We start from the raw sequence: 15,076 nt of genomic DNA, 5'->3' as shown, positions 1-15,076 counted from the left end.
TTTTGCAGATGCATGAGGTTACGACTGTTCAGAATGCTATTATGATAAGAGGTAATGATTAATAAGATGACCGTTGAGCGATGTAATAGATATATCTTAAGAGTTTCATTTGGGAGATGGTAATTCTTTAAAAAACCTCTTCCATGGTGCCCCAAATTTCTAATGAGTTCGTTGTTAGAGGATTCATTTAAAATCGGGTAACAATTAAACATAGTTAGTAGATAAATAAATAAGTCAGATTAATGAAAGTAAAGTCACAACAGGGGTATCTTCTGTAGATTGTTGAGGGAGATAAAATATTTAATCAATTTTAGAATAAGGCTGTAACATAACAAATTGTGGAGAAAGTCAAGGGGTCTGAATACTTTCCTTGCAAAAGTATTCAGACCCCTTGGATTTCATCACGTTTGTGTTACAAAGTGAGATTAAAATGGATTTGTAATTTTCTATCAACAATCTAAACAAAATAGTCTGTCAATGTGGGAAAAATTTAAATGTTATATAAATAAAAATGTAATCAATAAAATAGTCGTTGCTTAAGTATTCAGCTCCCTGAGTCAATACATGTTAGGAAAACCTTTGTCATCGATTACAGCTGTGAGTCTTCTTGGGTAAGTCTATAAGAGCTTTGCACACCTGGATTGTGCAATATTAGCCCATTATTCTGTAAAAAAATTGTCAAGCTCTGTCAAGATGTAGGGGTCATGGCTAAACAGCATTTTTAAAGTCTTGCCACAGAATTTCAAGCAGAATTAAGTCAAACTGTAAGTTGGACACTCAGGAACATCCACGGTCATCTTGGTAAGCATTCCCAGTTGAAATTTGGCTTTGTGTTTTAGGTTATTGTCCTGCTGAAAGGTGAATTCTTCTCCCAGTGCTTGGTGTAAAGCAGACTGAAACAGGTTTGCTCTACCATTTTCCCTGTGCTTCGCTCCATTCTGTTTCTTTTTATCCTGAAAAGGTATTTGCTGATGTCAAGCATACTCATACCATGATGCAGCCACCACCATGCTTGAAAATTTAGGCCAAAAAGTATGCCTTTGCCATGGTTTTTTTTGCAGCTAGTGCCTTGATGCATACAAGATACATGTTTTGGAACATGTGTATTCTGTATATTTATATTATTGGGGAGTCACTCCAATGTTGATCCATCCTCAGCTCGCCCTTCACAGCCATTTAACTCTGTAGCGGTTTTAAAATCCCCAATGGCCACATGGTGACATCCCTGAGCAGTTTCATTCCTGCCCTGCAGCTTTACCAACTTCAGAAGGACAACTGTATCTTTGAGGTGTCTAGTGGTTTAATAACATAAGTAACTTGACCATGCTTACAGAAATATTCAATGTCTGATTTGTTATTGTTACACATCTACCAATCACTGCCCTTTTTATGATGCTTGAAATTCAATACATGATGGAGGGACCTTACAGATGTTATATGGGGGACAGAAGGGTCAATTTGACACCTTTACTAACTTAATCTTGCCTAAAAAAAAGGGGCTGAATACCTCGCATGCAACGACTATATGTTATATTTTTTCTTAATCTTAAAAAAAACATTAAAATGTCCCACTTTGACAGAGTATTTTGTGTATATTGGTAATAAATGACAAATCTATTTTAATCCCACATCGTAACACAAAATGTAGAGAAATCCAAGGGGTCTGAATACTTTTGCAAGGCAAAAGTTAGTGGCAGTTGATGGCCTTATTTCTATTACAGCATATTGGATGACTGTCATTCATATTCCATTCACTCAGCTCAATGTAACATCAATAGGTTTAAGCTACTACATGATACTCAAATTTGCCCTATACACACCATGAGGTTGCTAAAACCTAGCCTACAAATGAAAGTTTATAATGTAGGTGCACAGGTACAGAGACAAATTGGAGTAATCAAGGTGACAGTGACATATTCAATACCACCTTGCACACTCTTGCCAGCATCTAGCGGATCTAGGGTGTAATCATTAGTCCAAACAGATGCTAACATTTTGCAACAAAACGAAGAGTTTTTGGACAAATTTCGGTAGGTCCAGCCCCGTTTGCTTCCATTTAAGAAACGTTTCGCAAAACAGAATTAGCGGAATGAATAAACCCCTGATCACCGGCACACAGTTCATACAATTTTGAAGAAATGTATTTGTTCAAAACCGTTCAACTAGCATCTCACTGAGTCACTTTTGATTGAATGGACAACATGTCAGTTCATACTGCAAGAGCTCTGATAGGTTGGAGGACGTCCTCTGGAAGTCGTTATAATTACTATAGTAAGTCTTTGGAAGGGGGTGAGAACCATGAGCCTCCTAAGTTCTGTATTGAAGTCAATGTACACAGAAAATAGAAAATAGCTGTCCTCTGATACACCAGGGTGCTACCCTACTGAGTGTTGTTGAGGCTACTGTAGACCTTCATTGCAAAACAGGGTTTAAATCCGTTATTTGGTGACATAAAACTATACTAAATATATTCATATCTAAAAAAATTAAAATAAAATGTTTTGTAATGTTTCACTATTTTGATCAAATTCACTGAGTAGGATGGTCCTCCCCTTCCTCCTCTGAGGAGCCTCCACTGTTTGCAGTGTTTTATATGATGGTTTTTACTACAGAATACTGCTAACCCCAATACTGACATGACACTCCCCATTCAGAAGGATGGAAATGCAATGTTCCTTGAGCGTTGTTTGGATGGGACATGTTATTTCTCCCAGTTCTTTTCCCAGATCAGATGACCTTGTTTCCAGAAGCGAGCGGGCACATTCCCAGCTGATTACAGTAGGACCCTATTGGGAGTAGGAGCTGGTGTGGGGAAAACTTTCCATCAGCTGCGTGCGAGTTCTGCACACACACACAGGGGACGCTAGGCACACAGGGGACGCTAGGCACACAGGGGACGCTAGGCACACAGGGGACGCTAGGCACACAGGGGACGCTAGGCACACAGGGGACGCTAGGCACACAGGGGACGCTAGGCACACAGGGGACGCTAGGCACACAGGGTACGCTAGGCACACAGGGGACGCTAGGCACACAGGGGACGCTAGGCACACACACACTGGCAAGGGGAAACCTTTCAATGAGCTGGGTGTGAGCGCTACACACACACACACACACACGAGGGAAACCCGGAGATGAGGACTGCTGGAGGGTATAATCAATTCCTGTCAAGTGTAATACTCTTGGTTTATAACCTGATGTACTAAGATGGCAGTGTATCGCCTGTAGCACACACACTATCAACCTCACTTTGGGGTTTCAGGTTTGGACAGAATTGGAGTGGATGTAAGATAAGAGTTGCTTAGCCTTGTAACAATTGACTGTCCCACATCCCTATGCATAACGTGCTGTCTACTATTGACAGCATGTCTATGATTGAGAGTCCTTCACCACCCTATCCAAAATGTGCTGTCTATGATTGAGAGTCCTTCACCTCCCTATCCAAAATGTGCTGTACATGCTTTCATCTCAGGAACTGTGTTTACCTTAAAAAGGGGCCATCAGGATTTCTAACAGTGTGGTTTTAATGCCTCCTAGTCCCCAGGTAGTCAGAACTCATTGTTAAAAATAGAAAAAGGTAAAGGGCACCACTACAGCTAAAGATACTTAATCAGATTCTCCACAGGGGGAGACTTTTCCCACTGTCTGCTCCCAGCACTTATCCAGGAAGAGAACCAGAGTATGAATGTCTACAAGAGGAATCCCCTACCCTGGGCCAAAATATCACCCATGTAATTAACAAGTATAAATTCATGTGTAATTCATTTGATCAATCTGAATCTTATTTTCCCACTGTCTGCTCCCAGCACTTATCCAGGAAGAGAACCAGAGTATGAATGTCTACAAGAGGAATCCCCTACCCTGGGCCAAAATATTCATGCATGCATACATACTACACATGAACACCGGCAGACGGGTGCACACACACACAGTGGGTAGAGAGAGACTGCTGAAAGTGTTGTCACACTAGCCCTAAGCTACCAGCAGGGTACCAGACACCACCCCCCCTCTCATCCCCCCACTGCTACTTTTGGCCAATGGGAGCAACTCTCTGTGTGTGTATGTCCTCTGACTATAGGGCATTCTGGAATAGCCTTGCTCTCATCTAAATGAAGCAAGTCCTCCAATCAGTTCCCTCTTTAAAAAAAAACTCTTAAGGATCAGACCTTTTTAAATTTTCACCTAAAATGACATTAATGGGGCATAATCGCAGCTTGTCAATAAGTTGGACTCTGACCATGTCTTGTGTAAAGACTTCCAGCAGAGAACATCTAGATATGATTTATTAAGAATGGATGCATTAAGAATGTGTACCTACATACACGCACAAGGGTACTTACTAATAGAGCACTTCATTGGCTTCGTGTCTTTCATAGCGCACTGTCTCACACATTATCCTGTAGGAGAGAGAGGGAAGGACAGAGGAGAGGGGTGGGGCGAGAGGGGGGAAGAGAGGAGATGGGAGAGGGGGGAGGAGAGAAGAGGAGACAACAGTGACAGCAAAGTTAACAAATACAATAGAACAGATGGATGGTTGGGTTCACTAAGTTTAGTTTATTGAGTTTGTAGAAGCTCTCCGAGTTTACCTTTTTAAGAGGAAGGAAATGTCAGTATTTTAAAAGTAACTCATGTGCCTTGGCATTTGTGAAACTTTATTTTAGTAAACAGCGATATCAAAAAACACAAACTCCCAAAAACAGCCCAAAGCATGTCATGCATATTATTGTTGCTCAAGGATTCAAAACAAGCAGGAGAAAAACAAGTCTCTGAGAACTAGCTACCGCAGAGGAAAACAACATTCCTTTAAGGTGTTACTAGTTTTAGTCTCATCAGGGTATTGTACAACTGCTAATCACAGATCACCCATGTAATTAACAAGTATAAATTCATGTGTAATTCATTTGATCAATCTGAATCAATGTGCGAGCTCTCACCTCAGCTGGTGTTCTCTGAGGTTCGACAGGGCCTCCATCCCATGCAGATAGGAGTAGACTATCTCCAGGTCCTGTGTGAAGAGGAGATGCGTCAGTTTATTAGCATTTTAACATTCCGATTTTACCGGGTGCAGGGTGTTGGAATATCATGGGAAAAAGGTCAGCGTGTTAACAGTAGACAGACATGAAGAGTCAGCAGTTATAAGAGCCAAACAACCTTTCTAAAATGGCCAGTGCTGTCCCTAATACATACAGTACCAGTCAAAAGTTTGGACACACCTACTCAACCAAGGGTTTTTCTTTAATTTTAAAAATGTTCTACATTGAGAATAATAGTGAAGACACCAAAACTATAACACAGAATCATGTAGTAACCAAAAAAGTGTTAAACAAATCAAAATATATTTTAGATTCTTCAAAGTAGCCACCCTTTGCTTGATGACAGCTTTGCACACTTGGAATTCTCAACCAGCTTCACCTGGAATGTTTTCCAACAGTCTTGAAGGAGTTCCCACATATGCTGAGCACTTGTTTGCTGCTTTTCCTTCACTCTGCGATCCAACTCATCCCAAACCATCTCAATTGGGTTGAGGTCGGGTGATTGTGGAGGCCACGTCATCTGATGCAGCACTCCATCACTCTCCTTGGTCAAATAGCCCTGACAGTCTGGAGATGTGTTGGGTCATTTTCCTGTTGAAAAACAAATGATAGTCCCTCTAAGCGCAAAACAGATCGGATGGCATATCGCTGCAGAATGCTGTGGTAGCCATGCTGTTTGTGTTTCTTGAATTCTAAATAAATCACAGACAGTGCCTCCAGCAAGCACCATCACACCTCCTCCTCCATGGGAAGCACACATGCGGAGATCATCCGTTCACTTACTCTGTCTCACAAAGACACAGTGGTTGAAACCAAAAATCTCAAGCAGTCTCCTCTGAACAGTAGATGTTGAGATGTGTCTGTTACTTGAACTCTGAAGCATTTATTTGGGATGCAATTTCTGAGGCTGGTAACTAATGAACTTATCCTCTGTAGCAGAGTTAACTCTGGATCTTCCTTTCCCATGGCGGTCATCATGAGAGCCAGTTTTATCATAGCGCTTGATGGTTTTTGCAACTGCACTTGAAGAAATGTTCAAAGTTCTTGAAATATTCCAGATTGGCTGACCTTCATGTCTTAATTAAAGTAATGATGGACTGTCGTTTCTCTTTACTTATTTGAGCTGTTCTTGCCAAAATATGGAATTGGTCTTTTACCAAATAGGGCTATCTTCTATATACCAACCCTACCTTGTCACAACAGAACTGATTGGCTCAAACACATGAAGGAAATTCCACAAATTAACCTTTAACAAGGCACACCTGTTAATTGAAATGCATTCCAGCTGATGACCTCATGAAGCTGGTTGAGAGAATGCCAAGAGTGTGCAAAGCTGTCAAGGCAACGGGTGGCTACATTCAAGAATCTCAAATATATATATTTGTTTCACAATTTTTTGGTTACTACATGATTCCATGTGTTATTTTGTAGTTTTGATGTCTTCACTATTATTCTACAATGTAGAAAATAGTAAAAATAAAGAAAAAACCTGACAGACATGTAGACAGACACACCTCCTCTGCCATTCAAGGCAAAATACTACACCCTTAGAGGCACAAAGAAAATGCCTGCGCAATGCACCTAATCTAAGAAAGATACATTTTAGAGACCAAAAAGAAAACAGGACGGGTGGTGCTTCCCTTCATTTTGTCTTGACTTTGTCAGCAGACACCAAGCGCTGGGCTCTGAAACCGTCTGACACCAAGGGGAATGAATGGAGAGGTCAACCGGTTTGAAGCACCTCAGGTTAGAGTTCAAAGATTGAGAAAGGGGAGGTGGTGTTTGGTTAAAATGACCTGTGTGTCGTACCAAAGTGTGAGTTACTACAAACAAGACCATAGATCAAACACTGTTGAGCAGATCTGTTGAGCAGATCAAAGCTGAAATGTGATCTTTTGGAAGTTAATATTAGAACAATCACACATGAGTTTATAACGTATGCACATTGAACAGACATGGGCTATAGGCTATTATGCAAAGTTAGAATTGCTAATAGGATATCAAAGATACGCCCTATGTCCCATCAAAATACACTACATTCATGCAATGCAAAACACTGTTCAGACCGTTGGCTGTTGGTTGAATTAGAACTAAAAAACCTAAACCAGGTTGGCCTTCAAAGCTCCATCGACTGGGTTACCTCGCCCCATGTTACATCATGCAGTGATATCCCCAGCCTAATAGACTAGGTTACCTCGACCCATGTTACATCATACAGTGATATCACCAGCCTAATAGACTAGGTTACCCCAAATAATAGCCTTATGTTCTGTTCTGACGTCGCTCACTGATTTGTATACTGTGTGGGCCTGATAATTCTGCTTGGAGACTGGCTAGGTTCTGGCCCCATCTACTGTACAAGGACAGGCCAATTTATTTGGGATTTAACATAACAAAATGGCACAGTACATTGAAACAAATTATCCAGCAAGCTGATATGAATAGAAATTGTTAACACCAAAATAAGACATATTGACATTCTTATAGTTGTGACTAGATAGATGTAGGCCTAGTAAAATATGAGAATATGACTACAAAAGGTGCTATACAATGATTTTAAGCAAGACAAATACTGCCAATGCCATTTTTGTGAGGGATAATCTGGACTCATTATGCCTCAATGTTGCTTACATAGAATGAACAGTGAACATGCTGATTCACACGGGACACCAAGGCCCTGTTGAAAGCTTAGGTGACATTTTTCAGTCTTCCCTAAAGTAGGCTTAATCACAGATTTGAGAGGTTGGTAGGTGAACACACTAGGGTGGAAAACTTGCTTTGATTTATCCAATCACCTACAGTAACAGACTATAACCTAAAGGAAAGGTTGTAAAGAAGATTCCAAACACCAGCGCACAAGTCTAATTTCCCATTGCCATACATGGAAGCAGACCTTACCAAGAACGACCACTAGGTGGCATACTACTGGTGTGTTTTCCCATAGGCCTACTATAGCACAGTGTGGGAAAGAGCGCCACTCATACGCCACTCAGGAGCACCAGTGAGAGAGACAAATATGCAGACCCATCAATTGTGGCTTTGGTCTTAAATATTTCAGATTGACTCGAGATTAGCTCCATGGAAAGAATGCGAGGGACACCATTTTTCCACTGCCTCTCACTACCATGCACTTTCATTTTCCGGTTTTGTGTTTTTGGATTGGATAACGTTTGAGATGTTGGGGCCAACCGCAAAACACTGGGGGGGGGGGGGGGGGGGAGGGATATGTCCAAGTTCATCTGGTATTGCATATTGACGGCAATGACTGTATAGACTCAAGGTAGGGGAGTGGGATAAGAGTCAAGCAATGTCAAGTTAGATGAGTGTGTGTGAGAGAGACAGCGAAAGAGAAAGAAAGAAAGAAAGCATTTGATGAGGGTGCTTAATAAGTGCTATTCAAGCACATCTTTGAAATACCAGATGTTAGTCTTTATGGGGTCTGGGACATTTTTCTCTGTTACCATCCAATTGCTGCTTATTTCCTTAGATCAGGGGGATCTAGTGTTTCACTACACCTCTGGATCTGAGTCAGACAGTAGCAGTGTTGTGTACCATACTGTAGGCAAACTAACAGAGGTATTTCCTCCCAGGACATTAGGGCATTAGCCAACAATGATAGCCTTGTGTTTTTTGTTTTGGGCACCAATATGACCAAGGCTGCCTCTCCAGTCTCCATTATCTATGGTTTGTTGTGTAACTCCATGGGCAGTAGGGTACAGAACAGGGCTCTGGGCCAACCTGTTGATAGACATGACAATCAGTTGAGCAGAGAGAATTCCAGGAGGAAATGAATGTTTAGCTAAAACCATGCAAGTCCACTGAGATCCTGGATTCAAGTTAAGAGGCCTATAACATGATCATTTAGATTCAAGTTATGATGGGAACTAAGCCTATAACATTATAACTTAGTATATAACTTCAATTCGAGGGTGAAGAATTTACAACATTGGCATAAAAAAATGTGAGATTCCAGTCAGCAATCGTCCACTTGACCTCAAATCGCTCCCTTTCACTTTCAATAAAATGGCAAGGACACGAATAACAAAGCCTCATTTAAATTCTAAAACGGCAGCCACTCCTAATCTCAAATCCTCTGATGTGTCTGCAAACAAGATAGGGCGCTTTCATTGTCCGCTCCTTTCATTGGTCTGAATGAGTTTTTGGTAAATTCATTTGGGTGAATGCAAACCAACCTGCATCTTATCACACTGACACTGTAGGCGAAACATCAAAACGTGGGGTCACAACCTTAAAGACCTGTGCGGAAGGTAAACTTGGACTTACAAAGAGGACAGCGGGTAGTCTAGTGGTTAGTGTTGGGCCAATAACCGAAAGGTCGCTAGTTCCAATCCCCAAGCAGACAAGGTGAAAAATCTGTCAATGTGCCCTTAAGCAAGGCACTTAACCCTAATCGCTCCAGGGTCACCACTGATAATACAAGCACCCACCAAATTATGATTTATTACTATTTTAAACCTCATTCTCTTAGCTAAGAGACGTCCAATGTTGTAACATATGAGCCTATATATTATAATGATACAATATCTGAGATTGCTGTGAGAATTTTAAATGTGGGATTGGCAGTTGTGGTTAATGTGGCCTTTGGTTTCCACAGGATATTAAAATAATATGACATGTTATTGGCCATAAAACTCGCCATGGGATGAGTGTAATGAGCGCTTCATTGGGTGCATTGACCTTACAAAGGGAAGTTACATAATACTCACTCCTGTCATTGGTTAAGACCGTGTTACCATCATAATCTCTATCATACAGTCAACAGTAGCAGTCAGTCAACAGTAGCAGTCAGTCAACAGTAGCAGCCTCCAATACATCGTAAAATAGAGATTTTAAACAGCTGATAGTCAATGGGATTTATCTCTTTAGCAGATCAGTGATCACCTTGAAGGAAAGAACAAAGGATGTATTTTAAAAGCATATCAGGAGACAGTCACTCAACTACTGGGCATTCGTGACAGAGATAGAGACCAACAGTAAGGCCACGTGTGGGAAAGCATGGGTCTGTCACTGATGAGAAGTTGTTGCCAACATCAAGTTCTGTGAGCCACATCCTGTTGGCATGCCTTGTGTAACTAGTCTGGTTCTCTGCTCCATCAAAACAATGTGTCATCGACCAGTTAGCTCAGATCATTAGCATGTCTCCGCCTTAAGATGCCGGTGTCCCCGATCCCTGGCAGGCAGGCACGTCAAGAATTGGCCTTTTAAATCTGGGACGCTTCGCACAGAGACCGTGGTTCTGTTTCGGGGAAAAGCATAAATTAATCTCCTGCGACTCAGAGCCGAGCCATGCTAGATTCACAACAGATCGCTAACTTGTCACCGGCTGAGGGTGATGATTTCACCATATCTTCAGAGGGCAATGAGACGTGGCAACAAGTTCATAGCTTAACCTAGCGATCGGTGACGCGGTGGAACAAAAAAAGAAAACGAAAAACACCCCCATTATCAGTATGATTGCCGCCATTTTGATTTCCGACCTTGATCCTTAACCAGGTTAGGCCTCTTTAACCTGATCATCCATCCCACCAAGCAGAGTCCCAGTTTCAATGGATCCCCTTACCGTGACAGTAGAGGGGCCATCTTGTGTGTCAGCCAGGAGTGAGGACTGCATTCCTCAGATGACACTGCCGAGACAAATAACACACAAGGCCTATGCTATGCCCTCCACCGCTCCCTAACCTATGGAAGGTATGACATGTCGGGAGGAAGAGGCATCTGGGTCGTCCATTAGTTAGAACAGGTCTTGTGCCTGGATACATTCTGGTGCTATCCAGAGACCGCTCACTGTCAAGTCTTACAGTAAGACTCCTGAATAGCTAATCATATTTCTACCCAGACTATTTGCATTGCCCCTCCCCCCCTTCTACACTGCTGCTACTCTCTATTATCTATGCATAGTCACTTTAATAACTCTACCTACATGTACATATTACCTCGACACCGGTGCCCCCGCACATTGACTCTGTACCGGCAAACCCCTGTCTAAGGCCCCGCTATTGTTATTTACTGCTGTTCTTTAATTATTTGTTATTCTTATCTCTTACTTTTTTATGTTGGTATTTTCTTAAAACTGCATTGTTGGTTAAGAACTTATAAGTAAGCATTTCACTGTAAGGTCTACAACTGTTGTATTCTGCGCATGTGACAAATACAATTTGATGTTAGCAATTTTCTGTGTATTTTTTTTATTTAACTAGGCAAGTCAGTTAAGAACAAATTCTTATTTACAATGACGGCCTACCCCAGCGAAACCCAGACGACAGTGGGCCAATTGTGCACCGCCCTATGGGACTCCCAATCACAGGCGGATGTGATTCAGCCTGGATTCGAACCAGGGACTGTAGTGACACCTCTTGCAGTGCCTTAAACCGATGCGCCACTCGGGAACAGTGAGAAGAACAACATGCCAAACAACGCTCATATGCTCCACATACATATTTTTAAAAAGGCATATTCTGCAATATGTCCTGCTGTACAAGTATCATTTATATGAATGCCATTGGGCTGAAACACAGAATTCAAATTGAGGCTTTAATGTAATCAGTATTTAGTAAGGCAGCTGACTGGAGACACACAGTGGTGAAGGTCACCAGGTCAGTGTTGTCTACTGTCAAGTATGTGAAAATGGCACAGAGTAGGTTTATACTGTCAGTTCAGCACAAACACACCCCAGCCCCCATCGGTGTCAGTGTGCCAAGCAGGACTCATGAGGCCCCCAGCCCATTCAAAATAGCAAGGACAACAGTTTATCCAAAATGTTGTAGGAGACACGTACACCTCTGGCAGGCAGGCGGGTGCATAATGCTTGTGCAAGTGTGTCTCATTGTGGAAGTAACATCAATAATGTGTGCAGTGGTATGTGCACGTGTGTATTCCTGTGTATGCCTGTGAGTGAGAGGACATTGACTGCTGTCCTTGAATATCTATTGACAAAGAGTGTGGGGCCTGAGGGATATTTTTATCAATTGCCCAGTGCGACCAGACAGCAGGTGGAACCTTTATGTAGGAGGGCAAGGTCACAGAGTAGCTGGGCGCTACATAGTATCAGTGGGTGTCCTGACTCCTGGCAAAGAGAAGGCCAACGATCTTGTTTTCAAAACTCCATGTGAACTACACTATGGTAGGAATGTTGGTGTGGGGCAACACTTGTTTCCCCCTGGTGCTACCTTGAAATTATTAGCTAAGGCTGGCACCAACACACATTACACAAAGCTAAGTAGCTAGTAGCAGCATTAGTATTGCTGTGCTAGCTAACTCCAACAAGCTAAGACAACACAGCACACAAACAACCCGGAAATTGGAAGAAAAGCTATGTGAGGCAATGGAAAAAGAAAACAATTGCGAATGCTAATCGATAATTTCAAGGAAACCCAATCTCTAGCAGTGCTTCACACCCTGTTTGTGTGAATTGTGGGAGGAGGGGATGTGGTGGATTTCGGTAACAGGAATCTAGGAGGCATGTGAATGAGCTTAGCACCCTCCACTTGAGCTGCCAGGATAAAGACTAAGAACAATAGCACAGTGAGATTCCTTAAGCATGCAAATAGGATGCATGCTAGGCTAAAATGAGCAGTTGGTAGTATGCACTCTTTGGACTACCATATTTCTTAAAATCAGAAACATCTACCCTGCGTTCTAAATTGCAACTTACAAGTAGGAATCTTCAATGTATTAATTTATAAGATGACAATACATGGGACCAATAGGGTGTACAGGCCTCGACTTTTATTTAAAAAAAAAAATTTAACCTTTATTTAACCAGGTAGGCCAGTTGAGAACAAGTTTTCATTTACAAGTGCGACCTGTCCAAGATAAAGCAAAGCAGTGCGACAAAAACAACAGAGTTACACATGGGATAAACAATCGTACAGTCTGATGACGACCACACTAGATATTATGCGAATGCTAACGCACTGCTAATATTGATGAACATTGGTGACCACTGCACTAGCTATTTACATTTACATTTACATTTAAGTCATTTAGCAGACGCTCTTATAGCTATCATGCTAACACACTGCTAACATTCAATGTAAGCTTCAAAAAAGGCTCAGGACTGGTACATTTCACCATTACACTGCATTCATTCATCAGAGCATGGAAAACCAGAGAAGTAAAAAAATATATATATACTAAAAATAGACAAGTTTGGAAGCACTGACGCTCCGAACCTTATGAATATGCATATTGACTCCAGGGCGGTTCGGTGAGCACGGCTGTTGAAGCAGGAGCCTTCAGGCCACGTCACGTGCGGAGGTCCTTAGAGTCATTATTGTTGGTTATGAGCAGGGTGAGGGGGTGCGGCGTCAAAGGATTAAAACTATAAAATAGTCCCCTCACTGTGCTTCGTTACAGATCGTTATTTCCAAACCCAAGTGAGTGAACAATAAAATGGGGCCCGTTTCTAAGGCTACCTTATAACCTACAGTATTCACAGCTGTAGTAGTAATACCTGGCTGTAGTCAATACTACCTAAATGGGACTGAACTCATGTATCACAATCTTAAACGTGATCTCATAACAAGATAGCAGTAAGCTGCTGGCTTGAAACGTGTCTGAGGTAAAGTAACCAGAGGAGCTTCAGTTATCAACACGGCTAATCACTTGTTAATGTGTAAGAATCTGATGATAAGATGGCTTCACTGTTAACCTGTCAGACCCTCAGGTAGGCAACTAGGGGATAGGAACTTTAAATGAGAACGGATTTCTGCCTGTGCTGGCATAACTTTCTGTAGAATCATTCCTTTTGCTCCATGGTGGGGAAATTGGCACATTACATAAACATTCTATTGGGGTTAGTTGCATATTTGCAAAGGTTGTCGTCAGCATAGAGGAATATTCTGAATAAGTAGGCTAGTTATTTTTGTAAGAACTACTATCACTGAATTATTCTTATTGAAAAACAGCCAAGACAATTCCATGTACAATATCATAAGGTACTGACAAAACTCATAAAATGTGCAATTATTTTCTTGTTCAGGAAGCTAAATTCAGCCACTGTTATTGTTGTTTTTTATCTCCACAAACTACAACCCTCTGGCAAAAACCAAGCAACTGATATCTTCTGAATAATTGACGTGGTAAATAAAGATGTATGCATAATTCATGAGTATGTTTACATTTCCTCAGGTTGAATCCTCAGAGAGGTAATCAAGATGGCAGCGACAGTCTCGTTTGTGAGCAAACATTTAACAATGTTATTTTGTGGGAATGTGGGGAAACGGCAATGTTACGCCTAAGACTATGTATAGATAACAGAATTATGGGGACGGGGAGTGGGAGTGGGGGGGCTGGTAAGAATGTTGGGGGGTGTTTGGGGGAAAACAGAAAATCCTGAAGGAAATAAATAACTTCTGAAACAGCTTTTCATTTGGATAAGAAAGATGGTGCAATCAAGTTGGTATAATACCAGCGAAAAGTGTATCCATGTTGAATAATGCAACATGTGGACGCGGCACTGAATATCAGATTATGCATTGTGAGGACACGACATTGTAACCCTGCTATGCCTCTGGGTGCGAAAGAACCAATCGGTCTACGCTAAATGAGCATTAACTTGCCCGCAGGCCTTCGGTGTGGTGTTATTTTAACGTTATCCACACAACATTAATCAAGCGACATCGATACAGGATCTCAACAGTCATCTAATTAGCACTGTATTTTATGCTTTGAGCAGGGCGTGAGTTGTGAGTAACTATAGATCACAATTATGCAAGCATGGTTAGACATGGCAATACATCAAAGTTAACCATGAATTAGCCAATCAAAACATTGAAACTAGACCAAAAAAAGTTACCGCTTAACTAACCACAGCAGGCTATTCAAACATTACCGGTACAAAATGGTGGATAAGTGTTGACCAAACCCCTACAAGGGGATAACAAACTTCTGACCAGATACTGTTAACCGTACAACCAACCATGACTTTGTCCACAACCTCTTATCATGCTTCATAAATGTAACACAACCATTGCCCCTCGACTCCAACCCTCTAACCTAACCACAATGGCCCAGTATGGATT

At 41.6% G+C, this 15,076-nt stretch overlaps 1 protein-coding gene across 12 annotated transcripts in view; it reads right to left on the bottom strand.

Annotated features, from left to right (window-relative positions):
- The window catches only part of LOC139574464 (rap guanine nucleotide exchange factor 2-like), a 137,400-nt gene that overhangs the window by 95,118 nt on the left and 27,206 nt on the right, over window positions 1-15,076 (bottom strand). For all 12 annotated transcript variants that reach the window (XM_071399045.1, XM_071399046.1, XM_071399051.1 and 9 more), the window contains exons 2-3: window positions 4,935-5,005; window positions 4,341-4,397 (exon numbers count right to left, since the gene is read on the bottom strand). In XM_071399045.1, the coding sequence (XP_071255146.1) occupies window positions 4,341-4,397; window positions 4,935-5,005 (128 nt within the window). The remainder of the gene's footprint in view (window positions 1-4,340; window positions 4,398-4,934; window positions 5,006-15,076) is intronic.

The sequence above is a fragment of the Salvelinus alpinus genome, chromosome 4 (genome assembly GCF_045679555.1).
Source record: "Salvelinus alpinus chromosome 4, SLU_Salpinus.1, whole genome shotgun sequence".
NCBI lineage: Eukaryota > Metazoa > Chordata > Actinopteri > Salmoniformes > Salmonidae > Salvelinus > Salvelinus alpinus.
This window is presented reverse-complemented; position numbering and strand designations above follow the sequence as displayed.